We start from the raw sequence: 22,708 nt of genomic DNA, 5'->3' as shown, positions 1-22,708 counted from the left end.
ATGGAGGCTGCTGAGGGCATGGCTGATGCCTTAGACTGTAACTAACACAGCAGCAAATCTGGTATCATTTTCAGCTAAGGTTTTCAGAAACAAAGGCATGGTATAGCTCTTATCAGACCTAGCCAGCTGTTGGAGATTTAATTAATTCCTTAGTGCCTTAAAAGGATGAAGCTGGGTAAGGAGAAATGTAGAAGCAGAGCTAAAGCAGTGCTTGCAGCAGGAGTGATAGGTTTGGCTGCCTGAGAAAGAAACACACACACACACACACACATATATATATATATATATATATATATATATATATGTAAAAGTTTCTTTGGACAAGCCCAGGTGCAGGGACATAGACTGTGTATAACAGCAACCCATCTCCCTTAGGAGTTTCATTCTCCCTAGGTGTGAGAGTTCTTCCTCCATTTGTTTCAGCCTCACACTGTTAAGACCTCAGAAGAGGCAGCTTAATTGCTTTCTGCCCAAACACCTTTAGCTGTTTTCCATGGTCCTTCATCAGGTGTATGGAGGTGTCTGTTGCTTTCTTATCTTTATTTTTTTTGCTGGCTCAGTGGCTGTTAGTAGTACCCTACATTAGAAGAAAGCCCCTTGTGCTGTGGTGTGCTACCAAATGCTATCCCAGGGTCAGCTGCAAGCTGCTCACCTGTAGCTACCTGCAACCCCACAGCAACAACAGGAGTGCCAGGAGACACTGGAGCTACTGCCTGGAAGGAAGTCATATTCCTGACGGAGACACCTTCTTGCCTGGTAAGTAACTAATGGAGTGCTGCTCTTGGAAATGCTATCCTGCAAACTTAATTCAAGTTGTCTTGAACTGAAAGAAAAACTGATGGAAAGCTTTGCAAAAACCTAACTGTTTGTAAATGGCAATGTTTGGTGAGAGAAGACAGTTGTGTCTGCTCTTGTAAAAATCTGTCAGAGGCTTGAAATAGGGCATGGCAGAGGTGCAGAGGAGAACAGTTTGGCTGTGTTTATGGATGAACCTCAAACAGAGGCATTGTAAGGGCAAAGGAACTCCAGAGGTGTTTCTTATGTTTACTCAGATTAAGATAGAAATGGAGCAGTGACTGTAAGAACCCAACGTTTTTTCCCAGATGCCGCAGGTTAATCTTTGTCAGAAGGAATTTTTAAATGAATGGTTTTCTATGTATGTTGTGAGACCACTTGAAATAAAAGGATGAAATCAAAGAATGCAAAGGATATTACCAGTATTCTTAGAACCATTTCAGCAGCATGCTCTCTGTTAGGTCTAAGCTACCAATAAAGGTTGTGTTGTGCTGGTAGCTTAAAATCCACTTAACAAAGCAACCCAAAAATGTATTCTAGGCCAGGTTGGACAAGGCTTGGAGCAACCTGGTCTAGTGGAAGGTGTTCCTGCCTGTGGTGGAAGGCTTGGAAGTAGATGCTCCTTGAGGTCCCTTCCAACCTGAACTATTCTGTATAAAAAAGCCCTGTAAACTCTATTCAGTAGCTAAGACTGGCAGAGCACAGTAAATGTTTTCCAGCTGTAAAAATTACTTTCTCTTGTTGAAGTCATCAACAAAACTGACTTTACTTGACAGGTTTTAGCCCTCTGACAGTATGGGAAGCTTTAGCTTGGGAAGCTGTGAATACAGGTGTGAAAAGCCAGAGATACAAGGAGGCTGCAGCTGCCTGTAGAGGTGTTTAAATGGTAGAACTGGTGTTTGCTACTTACTGTCTGGTCTTTGAAATACTTAAGTTCATTCCTATGCAGTGTAAACCACCTTGTCTTCCAGTTCTGAAAGATCAAGAACGGATGGTAACTGTCTTGGGAGAGTTTAGTCTGACACTTCTAAGGAAAGAAAAACTTTTAAAGCTGCTCACTTGCTCTGGTTTACAGTTGTGCTTTGTTGTTGCCCAAAACACAAATTGTTCCTCTCTGCAGGGAAATATAGGTGAACCAATTTCAGCCCCACACTGTCTTTAGCTTCTGTGGGTGATCACAGAGTGGAAGCAATGAGTAAGTTTTCCTTACCTTGACTATTTTGCCTTGTTTTATCAAATATCCTTCTTTGGTACCAAGCTGTGAAGTAACAAGGAAAGGGATTTGGCTTAGAGACTGAGCTCTGCTTCTACCTCCCACATCCCCCTCTTTGCCAGTATCAGGAAGATGGATCAGCAGCCTGTTCTTTGGGAAATTCCCCACAGCCACTTGCCCTCACTCCAACACTCCCCTCAGGTGGCTGGATCCACCACTAGGGTAAACATGGACCTGTGCTGGCTCTGAAGGCAGCCCCCTAGACTGTGCCTCCCTCAGTGGGCTTCTGGCCTGCACCTTCTCAACCAAACACAGCAAAATAGCTGCAGTTACACTTTATGTAGTGAAGCTGGATGGTTGCCTCGGTATGTGTTGTGACCAGAAGCACATGGGGGTTTGGCTGACAGTGGAATTATCCCCAGAAAATGCTCCTCAAATGCAAACAGGGGAAAGTACTCTTTTACTGAGCTCTTCTCTTCTCTCAAACAGGCCCATGCTTGAGAGGAAAAACCTGTTATGTTCAATGCGCTTTTTGAAAAATTGGGGTTTGAACTGTTTCTCTGGCATCATGAGTGGCACTTGGACCTTATGACTTCTCAGATACTGAAACTCTGTGTAGAGACCTGGCTGTGAGACTGCAGAGCTCTGAAAATCAAAATCTTGCCAAGTTACCACTTGTTCTTGAAAAAATATTACCTTTTTATTGGTGGTATGTGGAAGTTAAGCTTATTTGGAGGTTAAAGTGTAACTTGACAATGAAGGGTTAGTTATGAGACACATCAGAAGTGGTTGTTCTAGCAACTTCATTAATCCATATTAACATAACTCTTCCTCTTTTCCCCAAAAATATAGCATAGAATTTAAATACTTTCCTCTCTGTCCAGAGCAAACTGTTCTGGAGAAACCACCTGTCTTACTTAGATATGAGTTACAAGGGATTTAGAGACTCTAATTGCTGTCCAAGTGAGTCTCAAATGTCAGAACAGCTGGCCCAAATGTATATGATGATTTTTTTGTGTGTATTTGTTTTTTTAGTTCATGATAATGTTAATAATGATAAAGGATTCTAAAAGATAACATGAGAATGAAAATCTTTCATATATTCGTTTGGATAGTCAGACTCACCTAGGTCAGCCGCAGACAATGTTTTCCCAGGGACAGCATGGAAGTGACAACAATTATAAAAGTCTTTATTTGCCATGGGACTGTACTGAGCAAATCTGTATTTGTTTTGCCTTGTTTGGCAAAGACTTCCTGTATTTACAAACCCATAAAGGGATTAATAACCAGTCTTACTCCATAGCTCACTCCTGCAATCATGCTAGACTCAGGCCAGAAGCACCCCTCCCACCAGAACACCACTTACTGAGGGAGCATTTGGGACAAGGTCACTTTCTGTCCTTCCCGTCTGCATTGCAGTGTGAACTCGGACAGACTCATAAATGGAAGGTTCTTCCACTTCCCGTGGGTAGGGATGCTTCAATACAATTAAAGTTCCTGGAGAGAAAAGAGCAGAAGTAAGTCATCTGGCAAGACCGCCTCAGAAAACAACTTGTCAGCAGCTACATCTCTGAGGAATGGTTAACTTCACCTTTTCCTGAAATTAAAAAGGCAACAGTGAAAACTGTAAATATATGACACCTTTTCAAAACCTTTGCCCTTGCAAATGCTTGCATGGAATCTCTTGACTCATTAAATTCCCTTGCTCCCCAGAAGGCTGGCTGGAGGCTAGGCAGGTTGCTAAACTAGATAGGAGGCTGTAACAGTCATTGGGTTTGCCAGCATCCCACTAGTTGGTGCTTAAGTCACTTAATCTGTCAGCACTTTGGACACAGGCTTCCTAACAGTAAACCCATGTTACCATTGCCTTCAACTGTTCTTACCACAGCTCTTTCCAGTTAAACAGTTTCATTATAGCCCTTCTCCTTTTTCCCCAAATAAGATCATGTTTATTGCATGTGCCCTGAAAAAAGCTGTATTCTCAATAGTGAATCTATCACACTTTTCAAAATAGTGAAGAACCCCCTTAAAATAGTAACTGCTCCACCATCTAACTCCATTCTTTAAAAATAATGTCATGGCATACCAAATGCTGCTCCATTTGCATTTTATGCAGATATTGCAGTTCTTAAAGAGGAGAGATGCTGGAATTGGTAATAAGTTGGACTTGAAACCTACAGATGTATGAGTAATTTTAAAGTATTCTGTAATGGGCAGGGCTAAAAAGAGAAGTGAAAAAGTTGTATTTGAAGTAACCAGCTGAAATCTGTTTGCAGGCACGGGAGGGGTATGCAAATGTGATCTATTCAACTTGCTGTAGGTGGAAAGTCAACACTGGTTTATTTCTCTCTGGCCTTGCAGAAAAATAATGCTTTACCATTTAAAATAAAATTGAGAACAGCTCCATCAGCACTCTAGAGAAACTACTCCTAAGCTGTTGCATAGAATCAGGGTGTCATCATCTGTACACCAGGGACAAAAAGCCCCATTGCAGCACTGGAAGGACTAATTTAACTTTTTATACAGTATTTGTTTTCTAAAAGTTCTCTGTGGATTTTTTTTTTTCCTCCACAGAGACACTTGTACAGAATAATCTGGTAATTATACACAAGGTCTAGCAAAAGGTGCACTGTAGCAAGATTATTCTGCCATGTCTGCACCTGCTGATGCTTGGCTTGGAGTTGACTCTGTTGAGTCCCTACCCCATTTTTGACAAGAGATGGTCATGACCCAGGAGAACTTTGACACCTGTATCTGAAGGAGCATTGCCCGAGCATTAACTTTCTCTTCCTCTCTACTGTTTTCCATGGTATAGTAAGGTGGAAGGTTTTTTAATATGTCGTTACATTTTTAATTTTTTTTTTTTTTTTTATTCTGTAGCACATCTGACTTAGAGGTTTCACAGAGCCAGTAGAATCTGATTAGGAAAACTTAAGGTGACAAGTGTTGATCCCATCCATAGAGATCAGATAAAACCAATGTCTTGCTTACTAATGTCTGTAACACATGCAGTGAGGGAGTGAGGAATGGGGAAATACAAGTTTTATGTCATCTGAAATCTTTACAGAGCTAGGCCTGTGGGTGCATGCCTGATTTCACAGGAAAAATAGCTCACTGGCACAGAGGATACATGTAGGAGCTCTGTGTTAGAAGCACTCTTGAAAGCAGTTTGAAAAGAGAGTGTTTTGAAAGATACAAGTGCCATATTGAGTGTACAACTGCATGAAGAAATTGGCAAAGCAGCCCTTGAATTTAATGTTTGTGTTAGCAGAGTACTGGTGCATGTTTGGTGTGTGACATGTTGCAGTTATTGCATGTGCCAACTATCACTTAACTGGCCTCTTGCATATATAATTAGTACTGCTCTGAGTTATTTGCATACACTTGCCACAGAGGATACTGAAGTTTCTGGCATTAACTTGCACTGACGTGTCTTCAACTCTTACCCTTGAAGCTAAACATAAAACTGACATCATGAGAATATCCACTTTGTTTCTCCAGGGATTCTAATCTGATGGTGTTCTGTTCACTTGTAGGAATCAAGTTTAATATTTTGACCCTTAATTCAGGCAGCACATTGGTTGTTAAAGAAACCTCTGCTTTTCTCTCTCCTCTTAAAAGCAAGACAAATCGCCATGATGGCAGATGGCATCAGCATGGTGATGCACTGTAGGCAGAACAGGAGAGGTGGTTAAAAACACATTCCCTACAGGAAGGAGGAACATAACACTGGAGACTCTGTCCTTGGACAAAGAATAGTGAAACCAAACAATTTTAGGTTGCTTTTCCATTTATTCTTACTGGGGGATTTCAACTTTATAGATGAATATTTATTTCCTCACTAACACCGTGCTTTGGTTTTGCCATTTTTGAGAATGTTCTGTTCTACCAGAATGTCTCTCGGTATTTTGAAATGCTTCCTCCTCTCAGAAATCAAAAGGAGCTCAGAGCCCAGGTTAGCAAAAGCCCAATAAGCTTATGTGTGGTTTATCTTCAAAGAACTTGAAATATTTTTTTGGAGTGGAATTTTTTTAGATACCTGAGGTTAATACAAATGTGAATTTATGAAGAGGAGCACTTTAGTAAAAGCTCTATTTGCTAACACATCAGAAGTTCCTTTTAGTTAGGTCTCTGTGGAGCATGGCTATAAATGTGTTCACACACACAATATGGCTCTCCTTACCTGTTTCACTGCCAATTAAAGGCTGGTTTGCAAAATGCATGACCAATTCCTTCAAGCTAGAAAATTCATTAAATCCAAATTTGAATGAAGTTCCTGTATGTTCAACATGGAAGTGTTTCACGGAATCTTTTCCCCTAAAATAAAAGAGGAAAATTTGTCATAACATAAATGCCAAAGGCATTTGGCATGTACAATCCTTAAATAGCAGCTTTCACTGCAGCGAATCTGACCCAGATCACAGGCTGATGATCATTGTCCTAGTAGTTATACTACTGCCATCACTGTCCCTCACTAATACTCAACACATCTGAGCATCAGATTTTAATTGCCGATTTACAGATATGAGATGATGAAAGCCTAGAAAGGCCTAGTAGGTTAATTTAACCCTTGCATCAGCAAAAAGACTCACAGAAGAGATTTCCAGCCTTCTGCCTAAATAGGATGAAATCCCTTCACTTACTGGACTTTAGTCTTGATGGTGTACTCAGTATGTGTATTGCTTTTCAAGTAGCATCCCAATCTCATTGAAAATGTCTTCTGTTTCCCTTTGAAAAATAGGCTGTCTCCGTTTTGCACCCAAACAGGAGTTTAAAAACCTAGTTTTAAATACCTAGGGCTTTAGAATTTGTTTGCTTTGTCTCTGTACTCGGATGATTGGTTCCACTAGGATGGGCACTGACAAACATGAATCAGGGTCCTTGTTCTGTAAGGGAAGTAACAGCTTTTGTTTATGAAACCTGATGGCATTTAGAGAAGTGTGCAAGGTCTCACTTCCTGGGTGGGCAATTATTTTGACTTCAAAAGACAGTGAAGCACTTACTACAAGTATTTCTCCAGTGAAAAAGTTACTTTTGTTAATTTTACTAGCACCCAAAATAGTTGAGTAAACTTTGTCTGACGAAGAACTTATATAGCAAATATACTGAAAAAATGCGGTGAAGAAAATGAATTATAGTCTCTTTCATCATTTATCGCCACTTCCAAAGAAGATTATGATTTCAAACAGGTATTTAAATATTTATCTTTGAACAGTATTTATGACACTGTAGAAGATGCCTCTATGGGCCTCACACATGTTTTGTGCTACAGTCAGCTGGGGCACAACTAGCCAAGTGCAAATGCTCCACAGCAGGGAGGAGCTGCTGTGACTCTGCTGCCATTACAGGGTTTTCCATCTTTTTGTTTAATTTCACAAGACAACGTTGCAATGAGAAAAAATTCTACTCTGCCTCCTACTTCCTTTTCAAACTGGCTAATGGGGGAGGGGATTTCAGGCAATATACAATCTCTCTTCTGCAGCTGTCAATAAAAACCTCAAGGGATGTCTAAGCATTTTTTCCTTGAAAAAAAACCCCAAACCATAATAATGACTGAAGTTCCTTGTAAGGCTGAGGCAGAAAGTAAAGTAAAAGCTACAGAAGACATTTTAGGACAGAAGGAAAATGACAGCTAGAATTGCTGAAGTTATCCTGACGTTATATTCTGCAGAAGTGTACCAGAACAAAATTGAATTATTCTAAAATTAAGTTTTAATATTAGTCAAAAAAGAAAACATAAAATTAAACAGTCGAAAAATTGTAAAACATTTTAAAATCAGAATCAGTATTCAAAGGAGCTGTACCACCAGAAACAACAGAGACTAACAGAATAAAAGATCAAACTCCAGACTGGGCTGTTCAGTTCATACAGTAACGCAGTAGCTAACTGAAGAGCTGAACAAAAGATTGGAATGGGTTCAAAATAGACTTTTGTAGGTCTTCTAAGGCTAGAATCTGTTAAAGCAGCAAATTTATTTTCATTAACTAACACTTCTGTTTCCTATTAAAAGAACTATTTAAATTTTAGCTTATTATAATAAGTTGTTTCCTGAAAGCTCTTTAAAACTACCTTCAAGATACATATAAATTTTATTTAATTTTCTGAGGTAGTTATCTCAAATAATGCTTAGTTACATTTTGAAGTAAAAAAATATTAACCAGCAAAAGTCTTTTTTTTTTTTTTTTTTTTTTTTTAAGGAAAGCTATTACTTATAAATGCCACTATTCTTTTTGGCAACACTTGCACTCAATTCAGTCATCGCTACCCTGAATACTCATTTTGTAACATCACCTTCAGATCTGACAGGCATTCCCCAAGCTCCTTGTAAATAGGGCTCCCTATAGTGGTAATAATTTCAACAGTGTGTGTATAGGCACACTTGCTCCTACATTGTCTATCAGAAATGGGTGAAACACCTCATCGTTGCCTTTTCTGGAGAACAGGGTCTGTGCAAATTGCACTTTTCTCAGCTCCCAAGCAACACTCTTCCAAATTGTAACAGCTTCTGGTACTGAATATGCAGAAAGCCACAATCTCTATGGCATATGCTGTGCTCCTGTCAGGGGTGTAAATAACCAGCAGCCTCACACAGACCAAAATTACTTTAAAAAGTTACTGTGATTCAGCTGAGTTGTGGCCAAGAATTTTTCAGAGGCTCAGGTTACAGCAGAAATGAGCTTGAATGCACCAGCTTAAAATTTTGGTCTTAAAGTCTGCTTGTATCACACAGTTGCCAAAGGCTACGAATGTATTTAGGGCTGGTTAGCTCCACCCAGCTGACATGCATGGACTTCCTTGTGTGTCTATTGCATGTGTCCTTAGGTTGCCTCGCTAAAATACGTGGCTTCTCTCTTTCTCGGAGATCATTTAAATGTGATTCAGTAGTGAAGTATCCAGGCCAGGCTACCTCTGCTTTATATTGGTTGTATCCTGGACAGTTGTGTCCTAAACTGCTGTAATTGACTTCAAGGCCCTGATATCTATCACTTGCAAGATGCTGTTCAAATCAGTCCTGCAGACCTGGCTAAGACTGAACCTTAGCCCACAACAGAGGAGTAAAACCATCCATTCAAACACTGGATTGTCCTTCAGAGATGATGGTTCCTATACAGTGATTCAGAAACTAGTGTGGTTAGCACCTGTTAACTGTTTGCTGCTATCCTCATCATAAAAGTTTTCTACTCCAATCAGCTGTTTCTTAAGCTCTTTTAACTGACATGCAGATTTTTATCATGCAGACTGAAAATTTACAGCCATTCTATAGAATTAGGTTTTCTACCAATAAGATAAATTCATAATTTGGAAAAATGAGAGCAATTGTCAAATCCAATTCAATTTTTTCCTCTAACAAAATGTCATTCAGTGGGATTATACCAATAGAAATATATTTCAAAATTGTTTAAGCCCTAGGAAAATAAAACCTGTAAAGCATGGGCCATTCAAACATGGAAGTAAGTGCAGCATTAGATTAGTTCACTCTGTCCATACCCTACCTTACAGAGAGGGAGTACAAATCTTCCCTTTCATTACTCTTCCTCAAAAGATAGCTCCCATCCTGCCCATTGGAGAGCAGCAGCGCCTCTGCTGCGTGTCGGGTGAGGTTGTCATGGTACCACCTGGGGAGACACAAGGGGTTAAAGCACCATTCACTCAGCTCTTAACTGGCTGCTGCTGTTTGGAGCAGGGTTATTTGCAGTCTTCCTCTACAATTTTAAGTTACCACCCTCCTCACAGGCACTCACAGTTTACACAGATTTGTGCCACTTTCAGTGGCCTCCTTTTGATCTGCTCAAAAATTAACATTTTTTGTTGATGCAGAGTTCTGTACAAACAGCTGACTGTTTTTCTGGATCTAAAAAATTCTGCAAATTCTACTTGCACGAGCAACAAATTACCCAGGTCTGTGCTGGTGCTGATAAGGTGAAAGCAGTTTTGGGGGGTATACAGAATCCTTTGTCTATTTTCAGAAGCTGTATTTCCTGATATATATATATATATTCTTTGGTACACTTCCTCTTCTGGCCAAACAGGCAGCACTTAAACTCCTCATAAACTTTGTACTTCCCTCAATGCATCTTCACTGCCAAGATCTGCAATTTAACATGCTTGCCTAAGCTTAGAATTAAAGGGATCAAAATTAAGTGTCAGAATTTCAGTGAAAATTAGATATCTTGCTGTGGTTACCACTTGGCCACACGTGGTCTGAGCAACAAAGGAAAACATCTAAACACTGTTTCAATTTATCTTCAGTGAAAATGAATTTCATTTTTATATGAAAATTTTTTTGCAAGGAAATCACAGGGAAAAAATCCTGCAAAGAAGTCCAGGAAGTGTAGTTTATGGGTTTGTTTCCATTCAGAATGTTCCACAATAGAAACACTCAATTTTTTCACTAGACAAGGATCTCGCTGGAAATGAACCTGAGACTGAAGACAAAGAGCTGGAGCTATAAAAGGTTGGAGCTGCGGAGGGAGGGATACTAGACCCAAGGCTCTGCTGGGAGCAAGCTTCCCTTGTGAGTATGTGGAGTGGTGCCTTTCCCTCCCTTTAAACTGTGTGCGCCTGTAGCGCTGGGATCAAAGCGGGTCACTGCTTCAGCCAAAGAAACAGTTTCACTGAAAGCAGGAGTGCCATCGCAGCCCTTTCCAGAACTTGCGTCGTGGCAGTCTTCAAAATGAAACCAGGTGTAATTGTATCCTCTTTCTCCTTAGCTGTTCATCCCAAGTTTCCACCAAACTTGGCATCTCACACAAAGTTTTAACTCTGAATTTGGATGGCTGCCTATTTGAAAGGCCAGCTGGCTGATAAATTGCTTTATGAGAGACTGCGGACTGTTAACCCAGAGGAAGACAAGATCCATGTGAAACTCAATACAGGCAGGGTGTTGCTGCTTTGGCTCTAGAATGTGGTCCATCTACACAGTAGAATAAAATAATGAATATTTAAAGATCAAAGTGTCATCCTCTAGAACACCTGTTAGCCAAAATCCGCTTTGGGATTAACTGCCCAAGTAAGTAACAGGCAAAGGTCAGATCTGTCCTGATGTGGAGAGGATCGTATCAGCATGGCCAGACCTGCAGCTGAGAATGCAGCACTGTGTTTTGGGTGGGATTTCATAAGGCTGCTTGGCTCACTTCTGTGCAAAAGAAGCAGATGTTGAGAAAATCTGTGAGTGGTCGTTGTCATAGTTTGAAGTTGCTCATAACTGCATCGTTACCTTATTTCCAAAAAAAGCCTTTTATTAAAATTTTAAAAGAAGTCAAGTTTAAAAAATACTGTGTTTAAATCCACTATCCTTACACATAAAAGGCTAGTGACTAATGAAATGTTACTACTATGCAAAAAATAGGTAAACCAACCAAAAACCAACAACAAAACCCTTGATTGGGAAAATAATGTTGTCTGAAAGTGCAGTTTTAAAACTTTGCTGACAAGGCTGCACCAGTTTCTTGCCTAAATATGCTGTCTCAGACAAAAATCCCTCAAATGTTACTGTGTTCCTCTTGTTCAGCTCAAAAAATAGAAGTGGATGGGAGACAGTAATGCAGATCTTGGTGTCAAAGGGACTGTTACACATAGTTTTGGGTTTTTTCTCTTCCTGGCTGTGACAGATGGTTCAATCAGGTTACTTTGATATTCCACTGTGAAAATGGTCACACAAGCTTCATTCCAATTGCATAAACACAGGTAAAATTTTAAAATGCTGTAGAAAATTTAGAATTTGCACCACAGACCACCAGGAAGGTAAACAAATACACGCCTATGCAGTCTGCTCTTACAATCAAGCCTGAGCTGACAACACAAGTAAAAATAAGCAGGACAAAAAATAAGCCAAAGCAGTCCTGTGGTTAGACATTACTAGGTATGCTTCAGGTAAATTTAAGTATTTGTCAGAGGGAGAATCCTTCTATTTATCTGTTTCAGAAAAAAAACTTTTAAGCAGTTCTCTGAAATTTGCAGGCATATCAAGATGGGAGTTATGGCTCATTTGGCAAAACTGTAAAAGGCAGTCCACCTTCAGCTTACATTTTGGTTGTCTTCTGAGTTACACCTGGGGCAGGAAACTTGATATAAAACACAATACTGTATCTACCTTCATGCCTTCTTAAAATGAGACATTAAGGAAATTAAAATGCTTTACAAACACCCATCTCTTTGAAGCCGCTAAAAAGTCCTTCATAAAGCTGAATTGTCTTAAATCTTTGATTTTTGAACCATGGTGGATAATGTTAGATAAATAAGGCTGTTTCTGAAGGCCCTTCCAAAAGTCATCTTTATAGAGTCTTGTATTCACAAAAAAATCCAGATATATGCTCTGTACTTTGACACCTTTCAGACTGAAAATCATCAGAAGTGCAAAAATTGCCTGAGGTTCTTGATTGAGATTTCTCTGAAGAAATACAAGAAGAAAGACAGATGGAAGTCTTTCCCAGCTTCAAAGCCACTTCTGCTGGCTACCCTTGGCCCTGTATACCCTCCTGTCTGATATATATACATCTGGGAGATTTCTCTTTTCTAATTATTTCATTTCTCCTATTAAAAAAAAATCTATGTAGTCAACTTTTTGGGGTTCCTTTTCTATGATTTGACTATCAATCTCAGGCTCAGAATTTATAGCTGCTGTCATTTATCCATTCTTGCTACTTTAACTTCATCCTAAATGACACTAAATCTCTTTATCCTACCCATGTAAGCACATTTGTGCTGTCAGTGTGTGTTGTTGAATGACCACACTGTCTTTCCTGCTCTTTGGAATGGCCAGTGAAAGCCTGTCTTAGGATGGGCACGCACAGCCAGTGAGATCACTTTTGTTAGCCCTTGAAAAACAAAGCCTTTTCAGATTTCAGCCTGTTCTTCAGGTCAGACTGCTTTGGTGACCTTAGAGGAAGGACTTTACTGGCACGGCTTTTGTGGGAAGGAGAAGGAAGTGAGACAACCCCAGAGAGCTCAAACTCATCAGAGCACACAGCCTTGCCCCGAGGGTCTGCCCATCCAGTCACCAGTGGGGTTTCCCCGTGGAATAAGCTGGTGGCTGCTACAGTACACACCATGTCTGTGCTGGCCAGCTGTGCCCCTGCAGCTGTGCTAATCATCACAACTCCAAAACAGGATGCACTCACGGTAAAATCTCTTCTTAAGATTTCTGTGTAGCTAATGCAGTGACTAAAACTACCTGCACTGTGGTGAAATCAGGAATATGTTACAGCAATGTTTGGGATGGGAAACTCACTCTTCAGGTTAGAACATCATCCTCAAAATGTTCATTTCTTCTTTAACAGCACAAGTTGTTCAAATGAAAAGTGTTAATGCAACTCCATATCTATGTCCCTTGCGGATCAGAGAGCCCTTAGGTATGGCATCTGTCATTTCTGATAATGCTGTTTTCAAAGAAACCATATGGATATTTTGCAAAACATTTCTGCCTGTGTAAATAGGGGCTGCTGAATAAACTTGTAGCTAGTATCAGGTGCATTAATTTTTTAACAATAATAGACTACACAAGGAACACAAACACTCATCCATGAAAGGATGGATGTGGAGTGACTTGGATAATTCTCTTCTGAGCCATTTTTATGTGCAAACTGTGTAACATCCAAAAATTACTATAAAATTGATTCACTGGTTCTTTATTTTTGGCACTCTGTATTTCAGCAACTTCCAGCTCTTATCTGTCAAGTTTAGTAGTTTGAGATTTTTTGAATTTTTTTTCCCTAATACCAAACCCTAGAAGCATTACCCATCATCTGAAAATTGCAAAAGGGTTCACTGTACCCAACGTCACTAAAAGTGAAGTTTTGGCAATGTTTTTAATGGTGCATGAGTTGACAGAGCTCTAGAGAATCTACAAAAGGGCAAGAACACTAAGACAGAAGTTACATGTGTCAGGCAACCAAAATTGGTATTTATTAGACATCCTTTCAATGTGTTACACTGAAACACTTAATCATGCACCTATATAAAGTACTCTGTTGGAACACAAGGATGCCATCATATGGGAAAAAATAATTTAAAAATAGAAATAAGAGGAAGTAACATCATTGTACCCAGTCTTAAGGTTTCTGTCTTCTAACTGTAGACTTTCACTAGCTCAGCTTCTGCTTTTCACTTCAATTTTCTCTCCCCCTTCTTTCAACTGCCTTCATTCTGATTTTCACCCATTATTTGGCCCACTTTCTAGTCACTTTAATTTTTCTCTTGCTTAAATCAGAAAATAGAGATGAAAAAATTCTTATGACAAATTACCCTGTTCCAGTCTAACAATTTTATTATCACCCGATCTAGGCCTGTGGCCTAATTTCTCTTCTGTTACTCAAACTAAGCATGAAATGTATTGTCCAGTCTTACAAATATCATCTGTCATGGTATTGTCAAACCTGGAAGAGTATAAAAGCTCTGCTGCAAGGGGTGACAAAGAAAGCTTGGACTGTAGAAGGAAAAAAGGCTACAGAAATTTGTTGCCTCTTGCCCTGTGCCTTTCACTTTCAACAGACAAATGGTGTCACCCAAACTATGCTGTACTGGGAGGGAACCTGTGCTACCAGACCAGCCTGTAATTACTCGGATGACGAGATATTCCACATTCTCATCTCTTGCACAAATATCAATGTGGAATTCCCCAAACTCACGCAGTACGTGCTCAGCCACAGGAGTTCCACACTGCAGTATTCCTTCTGTCCTTTCAGCTCTAACAGCAATAAAGGCAACTGGAAAATGGATTCACTCCAGGAATAACCAAAGAGGCCTTCAGAGAACAATCCCATTGTCAGTTTCCTTTTCCTTTAAGCCATGGTGCTTATGTATCTTCTGGCAAACTTCAGTGTTCCCTTTTAAATATTTTGCTAGATCTAGGGACAAAGTCAATGGGTGAGGCAACAAGTTTTGAACAATGTGTTTGGGTTTTGACCTTCCTTTTCATTAAGCATTAGGTCCACCCATATACATTTCAATACAATGAAACTGACTGTAATCTGAATTTTCACTACATCGCTGCAACTTTCCATTCTGTTGAGCAGCTAACCTGGTAAACTATGAGCATATGCTGATACTCAGCCTCTTCTCTTAAGAGTAAAGTCCTTCCCATTTCACACTTCTTTAAACCTCATCTAACTTCTTTGATTTTTGAACCAGAAAGCAGAAGCTTTAAAATAAACTGCTTCAAATTCCCCCCCAAAGGTACATAAATGTTGAAGCTGCTTCTCTTTTGAATGACCACTGTCTCTGTTGGACACACACTCCTCACCAGAACTGGATCTCAGTTGTGCTGGATACTGCATCAGCTGTCCGGGGAACTCTGCACTGTGGGAGTATGGGACTAAGTTTAGGGTGGAAAACCCTTGTGATGGCTGCAAATTTAATTCTATAGTCTAGAGAGTGACACACCTACTTGTCACAGCTGAAAAAGTATTTACATTAAGACATCTTTCAGGTTATGCTACAAGAATGTCTGCTGCATGAGGACTTCTTTTTCATCTTTAGGGGGAAAAAAAAGAAGAAAAAAGAAGTGGCTTTAGTACCAGCTGAAAAGAAAGGGCCTTGTTTAATAATTGGAAGGGACTCTCCTTGCCTGGCATTGCTTATTTAACTTTAATGCATTTAACTTAACACACTTCCCTGAAGGAGATGCATAGTGTTCTATAAAAGGGTGAAAAGTTTAGGTTTTCCATTGAAGTGGAAGTAAAAGAAAGTAGCTACAGCTTTAAAAATGCATATTTGTAGCCTTCTCATTTGTACTCTTCCTTCTTATGGATACCACATTAAGTACCACATCAAGCTGCATTTCTACAAGACCATCTATGAGGATGAAGTCCATGCTGTTTATAGGCACATGTTACTGGCATATATTAACTCAGACCATATAGTGTAAATCAATAAAAGTCTGGTAATTGGGAATCATGCTTCCCACAACAGCAGCAACCAATTTTTCTTTCCTTTTTCCCTGTAGATACTGTTTCAGGATGAGCGTAATCCTACAGGTGTAAAGAAAAAGTATATAATGGCTACTCTGGGTACCACTGGAAAGTGACTTTACTTAGTTTCATAAGTGTTAGGTGCTTCAGTTAGTAAGCATTTCATTAAAAGCTTCTTTTAAATATTGGGAAGTAGCAGCAGTGTGAAGATAGCAATTCCAAGTCATTTTGTTGTGCTCCGATTATTCACTAAGTGAATGAATTGCAAAAATAAGCAATGAGTTGGTCCTAATCCACAAGTACTCAGGGAGCAAAACACCTTTTTCTTTTTTCATCAATTCTTTTTGAATGCAGAGGTGACATCAGAGCCTTTTTGCCTTGTCAGAACGATCACTGGCCTTTCTTCTGCTTTGCCTCCCCCTGTGCCTTGCTGCCACTGATCCCACCCTGCCTAGATCCATCTGTGCTGCTCCTCCAGCCCGTGTTTCTTCTTGCCCGCGGCAATGCTGCCGGTGACAGTGACCCAAGCCTTCCTTCTGTAAAAACCAAAACTAACTGGCAGACAAAATGGGCGAGTCACATCAGACAGGGAACAGGGTCTGTTGCAACTTTCAGCCTTCCTTTTTGCTCCTGGGGTTTTGCTTTTCGGTGAGTATGATGTCCTCCTAGTGGCTGTGAATTGTCCGCTGCTCTCTCTCCTGAAGCCTCAGGCACCTTTGGGAATCCTGCGGCTTCCCGGGGCCCAGCAAGGATAGCAGCTCTCCAGACCAGAGCCCAGGCCAAGCTACAAGGAGGCAGCTGAAGGGATGCCACAGGGAGGACAGGGATCTGAGGACAACCTCTGGATGTGGTGCTTCCTGGAAACGCAGGGAAGCGGCACGGCACAACCCGGGCTCTCTCCGATGGCGATGGCTTCAAGGCCACAGAGATTCCCTGAGGGAAACTGCACCCCTGCCGCCAGCTCTCCACTACATTTGAAACGTGTGTCTTCGCTCTCGTTTTTCTAACTATTATTTATTTCTCACCCCTGCCACCGGGACGTGGCGCTGGGTCCGTCCGAGGGCCCACAGCACCCACGGAGCCCTTTGGCAGCCTCGCTCAGACAGACCCCGCGTTACCTCATCCCTCACTCATCACCGAAATCCAGCAGCCAGCCCCAGCAGCTCCCGCCCTGCCAGCCCGGCCGGCTGTCCCGGCACCCCAGGGCAGTCACTGAGGGCGCCCTTGGTGCGGGCCCCGAGCGCCGCTTACCCGAGCGCCATCAGCTCCCGCTCCAGCGGCGCGGCGGGACGCGGCTCCCGGAGCTGGGCCATGATCCGCAGCTGCTCCGCCGCCTCCGCGGGGCTGAGGAAGTGCGGGCCGGCACCTCCCCGGGCGGGGCCCATCCCCTCCCGGCCCGGCCCAGCCCAGCCCAGCCCGGCCCGGCCCGCCTCGCCGCCCCGGAGCGCCCCGGCCCCATCCCCCGGCAGGAGCGGCCAGAGCCCCCCGGCTTCCAGCTGTGCCCGGTGTGCGCCGCCACGCTCCCATACTGCTGACACTTGGGTTTATCCCCACAATAATTCATTGCTTTCATCTGTACGTCCCAGAAGTTCGTATTCCAAAGGATTTCGTTGTCGGTTCGTTTTTCTCCTGCAATCAATCAATGAATGCCCCTCGCCTCTTCTGTGTCCGCCAAGGTACTCAGCGAGGAAATCTGTGGATTATTCTGTAAGCGTCAGGTGTTCAGTCCTGTCCCCAGCCAGCCCCCAGAGCTCAGGGGGGTTGTGGCTTGCCCCGCCGAGCGCAGCTCTCCATGGACCTGCCGCTGGATTACCAGGGAAGGGGGATGTTGCCTGCCATCGCCCCTGGCATCCCGACCCGCTGATTTCCGTGGTGATCCTCCGTGCAGGTTTTGAAGGGCTCACGCTGTCTTTCTGAAACAGGAATAGGAACATAAACTGCCAGAAAGATACAACTTCATTCCCTCTTCGGAAGTATCGAGAGGAGTGAGCTCAGTGGATGAGAAATTTCTGAGCGTTGTTTGGCGTCTGTTCTTTCCTGTGCTTAAACGATCTCCTGCAATGCTAGAGCTTATTTGTATTCCCCGATACTTCATGGGCAGTAATCATTATAGGTGTGGCGAATTCCTTACTAAAATTCTTTGACAGAAAGACAGGACTCCACAAAAAAAAAAAAAAAAAAAAAAAAAGACAGAGTGTTCTTTTCCGACCATATTGAAGTTTTCACCAGGTATCCAGTACTGAAAATAAGTTGTTTCCAGAAAAACTGGTATTTAAAGAGGATGGAACATCTACTTATTTTCCCACAAGCAGTCATATGAACTGCATGCTCAGTGTGGAGCTAGGAGTCATTTGGAACAGGATTTCTTAGCCTGCAGCTCCTGCTGGTCTTGGGGAATCAGTTTTGAAAGAGCTTTTCTAGCCTCCCAGATGGGAAAAGCTTCAGAGGGATTCCATGTGTCAGATGAGACTGTCCTTTGTTTGAGCTTCTAGTTGTGGCTGCAAGGTGCTCTGCTTCTGTGCTTAACTGTTCATGTCAACAGGCAGACATTCAGTTGTAGATAAAGATTTTGCAAATAAACTGAGGGTTTTTTTCCTTACTAGGAAAGAATCACTTTTTAGTGGCAAAAAATACTTTTTTCCTCTTTCTGAGTTTGCCCCTTCCTCTATTGCTTGTTGAAAGCTTGTGATCTGATATTCTCTTTGATAACCTGACTCTGAAAGCCACAATATTTGGTTAAATAGGTACTTTGATGTCTCCACTGTTTGCTTGTATTTACTGGATAGATTTATTTATTATTGTTCTCCTGTTCTGGAAGCTGCTGTGTTTGATTTCAGCAGTGATGAACCCATTCCAGGTTATCTTGTCTGTCTTACTGATAGAGGCAGAAAAGCAGTTATGAAAATTTCTGGGTTACAGATGAAAAGGCACAGGAAGAAAAATTAATTAAATTCCAAGCAACAAAGAGCCACAACTAAATTTTAGTAAATTCTAATTATATCACAAATGGTCTTCAAAGTTCAGCAATGCAGGCTCAAAGGTATTTTCCAGTTCTTGTGTACACACCATTGTGTTTTGTGCACCAGTGTGCTGTGGTGGGAGGGGGTTCCCATCTGGGAGCAGATGCTTCCTCTTACTCTGCACCTGAGAGAGCAAAGTTTCCTCTTCATTTGTAGCAAAAAAAAATTTAAAAAAAAATGCAGAAATTGTGCTCTCATGCAGCAGAGTCCAGCTTTCCCTTTAGCAAAGTCCACTTGATCTTGGGTTTTTAACACAGGTTAGCCACTGGACAGAAAGGCTACAGATTGCCAACTTGCACTTCCCCAAAGCCAGAATACTTCAGTGTCTGTTTTGGTCTTGTTCCCAAGTATGGGCATCCCTGTGGGAGGACTGGCTCCGTTTGCAGTGGGAGTGCTGTGCAGAGCAGACCTGTAGATAGCAGCAGTGCTCTGGTGCTTGCAGCTCAGCCCGAGCCCTTCTGGCCACAGAGCACCCCCAAAAGACAGTTTGGCTTTCTACTCATCCCCTCACAGCTGTCAGTTACAAACCAAAATGTGATTTAATTTAAAAAAGCAGTCTCTTGAAGTCTTTCTTGAATAGCTGTGCCATCTCACAGGAAACAAATGCCAAACCCCTATTGCTTTAACTTTAGGTCATGGAAAACAGAAGGAGAACTATGGCCATCAAAATGGGGAGGAGAAGGCTAAAAATGATTGATACATGTATGATTATTCCTTGTGTTATGTGTCACACTAGGTTATTCCAGAATGCCACATTTACCAGCAGACTTTAAAACCCAGTGAATGCTTTACAGTGCAGCCGCCAGGTCTCTCAGTCCAGCAGGTGTTTGCTTTTATGATAGTGGGTTTGGAGATTGTACGTTCTGTTTGGGCAGAAATTGTGGGACTGCTAGGTGAGCTTATATCACATGTGTCCTGTAAGTGGTCAGGTCCCAGGATCATGATGGCTCTTCCAGGTTTTTGAGCTTTTATGCAGCAGTTGTTTAAAACTGTTTGAAAGTTTTAGGTTTTTTTAAGGTAGGTGTAATTTTGTACTTTAAGATATACTTTAATATAAATTAATGAAGGAGAATTCAGCTTAGATAGGCATATGACTAATAAATAAACATGATTGCTGCAAAAACATAATTAAATAACTCCAGTTACTTGACAGAACTTGGCAGGAAAGAATTGAAAATTTAATTTCTTTCCTTTTACCATTTTACCTTCCAATAACTTGAATAGATTACAGATAGCTGTGAACCATCCAAGCAAACCCTAAAGAGAGTGATTTCACCCAAACAAAAGTAAAAGAAGCACAAAGCCACTGTTAACATGATTGGGATGAGGGGCAGGCTGGGATGGAGCAGAGTGGGCACCGGCAGAGCACAGGTTTCCTACACAAAAGAGCATTGCCCATTGATTCATTCCTTTAAGTTAACTGCATCTGACAATTTTGCAGTGCCCAAGCCATCTAATCCCTGTTACACTCAGGTATGATCCCATGGGATTCTGTGAAACTCTCTAAAGCAACTACAGAAATCTTTCCCCCGTGTTCAAACACAGGACGCACGCTAATACCATCTTCTGAAATTAACCTGATTGTTCCCTTCTGAATGTGGCACAGATTGTCTTGGAGTGTTCATTGGAAACAATTTTTTTGCTGGAAAACACTTCAGATACTAGCTATCAGCATAGTGATGAGTTTACTTCGTGGATTTTGAGGCACCTGAGGCATGTTTATTTGGTGTGTTTCTAATGACCGCAGTCAACACATTTCCAAAACCTGTCAGCTAGCCCTATGTTGTCTGCAATCTATTCATAGAGAAAACACAGAACAGTGGTGAGAAAAGGGATTTGAAAATGCCCACATGCCTAGGGAAAAATGGCTTGAAGACCAATTGTGCAAAAGGAAGTGTTTTTCTCGCCCCATTTTCTCCACAGTTTGGGCTGGGCAGGGCTTCTATAACTAAAGATCACAGTAGTTGTGTTGCTGTCAGGGTTCATTCCCCAGGCTTGGATTAGGAACACATCTCCACCTAGGCACAGCAAGAGATGGAACAGCCATGCCCTCCTAAGCCTTTGTAGAGTTTCCTGCCAAGTAGGACAGGCCCAGCCATGTCCCATAGGAATATGATTATGTATGGGATCCCAGAGATATTTGTTTAATAATTCAGCTTTATAAGTCTCTTAACTCTGCCCTTAGTATTCTTCATACTCTTCATGATGTGACTTTTGAGACCAAACATATTTATCCTTTCTAACATAATACACTTTCTTCCTCTTGTTTGCTCTAGGAGATGCAGCTACTCCTCTAGGGCTAAGTACAGGAGGATTTTTTTCTGGTTTCTGAACTTCAACAGGGACACGGTAATAAGTACAGGAAGTTTCCCTTGATGCTTGCTCATTTTTTTCCTAGTCCTTGATTGCTGTGTGCATAACCAGGAGCTGGAGCATGTATATTTTGAGATGATGGTGGGAGATTAAATGCCTCTAGCTAGAACAGCTGTGTTATCACACGTGGTTTGGTTTTCACAGTTTCAATAATGTGGATAACAACGTGAAGATTATGTGTTTCCAGTTTCAGTTCTACAAGGAAAACTTTCTAGGAACTTTGTCAGTCCACTGTTTAATATACATGTGTGCTTGTTGAAGCCTTCAATTTGTTTTTCATGTCTTCTTAGACACAGCCAAAGTCTCTTTAAAACTTCCCATTTTAGAGCTATGTCATGTTCCCTGAATAGATTATGTGTGTTTCAAATTCTTTTCCTATCCAGCCAATCTCAAGAAATAAACCCAAACACCTAGAAATTATCTTTAAATTAGAAAATGTGGGCTTCAGTGGCTGCTAGTGGCAGCACATGTGGGGAGGTGAGGGAGAGCAGGTCTTGTTGCCAAAGGCAAGGGTGAGGGGCAAGGTTGGAGACGGGCAGCTCCTCTTGTGGGCCACGTGGTGCCTTGAGCCAAGTGACCTGCTGGTGGTTCAGCCTCTGCCCAAGGGGAATCAGACCTGGCTGTCTGGTCTGTGCATCGAGATTACCCAGTAATTAAAGATGTAGAGAGGAGGAACTTCTCCAGACTCCCTCAAAGATGGCTCTTGGCTGTAGTAATCTGGGGTGGGGAGAACGTTCAGGGTTGGAGACCTGAATGTCTTCACACCTGGAGTTGCACCAGGGATTCCTGCTTGCCTGTGAAGCCAACCCATAACTCTGTCCTGCAGCAAGGCCCAGGGTGCCAGCTCCACTTCTGTTCTGGCTCCCAGCTCCTCACAGACAGCATTACAGTACCTATTGCCAAGCCTAAGGTAGAGACTGCATCCAGAACAGGACTGACCACACACACGGGTGTCCACCATTCATGAAAAGTGAGGGGGATGCAGCATATGATTTTAGGCTTGGGTAAAAGTCTGGTTAAAAGCTACGCTTAGGTAAAAGTGTCATAAAATACAAAATGAAACTATTTAAACTAGAGAGGGGGTGAGGGAAAAAAAGGCTGAGAACAGTTTTACTTGTTGTTTTGTAAAACTGTAGTGTGATCTTATTACAGTTCATAAGCTGGGGTTTTTCATTTTTGCTTTTTGTGGTTTCAAGGTTTATGTTCAAATAACATGTAATGAATAACAAATTATATACATAATAAATAATTAACATATAATACATAATGAATACAATAACATCATATAATATTAATACTAATTAAATGTATCTCTGCACTATCAAATCTGATAGGCCTGCCACTTTATGCAACTGTTTATGGATACAGGGACAAGCTTTAGGAATAGTACCAAGACCTG

At 41.5% G+C, this 22,708-nt stretch overlaps 1 protein-coding gene across 4 annotated transcripts in view; it reads right to left on the bottom strand.

Annotated features, from left to right (window-relative positions):
• DAPP1 (dual adaptor of phosphotyrosine and 3-phosphoinositides 1) overlaps window positions 1-22,708 on the bottom strand; it is a 55,082-nt gene that overhangs the window by 3,133 nt on the left and 29,241 nt on the right. Inside the window, exons 1-6 of one of the 4 annotated variants that reach the window (XM_048303812.1) lie at window positions 17,168-17,272; window positions 9,503-9,625; window positions 6,192-6,325; window positions 3,375-3,505; window positions 2,006-2,053; window positions 1,706-1,768 (exon numbers count right to left, since the gene is read on the bottom strand). In XM_048303812.1, coding sequence (XP_048159769.1) covers window positions 1,706-1,768; window positions 2,006-2,053; window positions 3,375-3,505; window positions 6,192-6,325; window positions 9,503-9,625; window positions 17,168-17,229 — 561 coding nt within the window. In that variant the 5' untranslated portion in view covers window positions 17,230-17,272. Of the gene's footprint in view, window positions 1-1,705; window positions 1,769-2,005; window positions 2,054-3,374; window positions 3,506-6,191; window positions 6,326-9,502; window positions 9,626-17,167; window positions 17,273-22,708 lie in introns of those variants that run through there. The other 3 variants (XM_048303809.1, XM_048303811.1, XM_048303810.1) reach the window with 3 other exon arrangements.

Source organism: Corvus hawaiiensis, chromosome 5, assembly GCF_020740725.1.
Source record: "Corvus hawaiiensis isolate bCorHaw1 chromosome 5, bCorHaw1.pri.cur, whole genome shotgun sequence".
NCBI lineage: Eukaryota > Metazoa > Chordata > Aves > Passeriformes > Corvidae > Corvus > Corvus hawaiiensis.
This window is presented reverse-complemented; position numbering and strand designations above follow the sequence as displayed.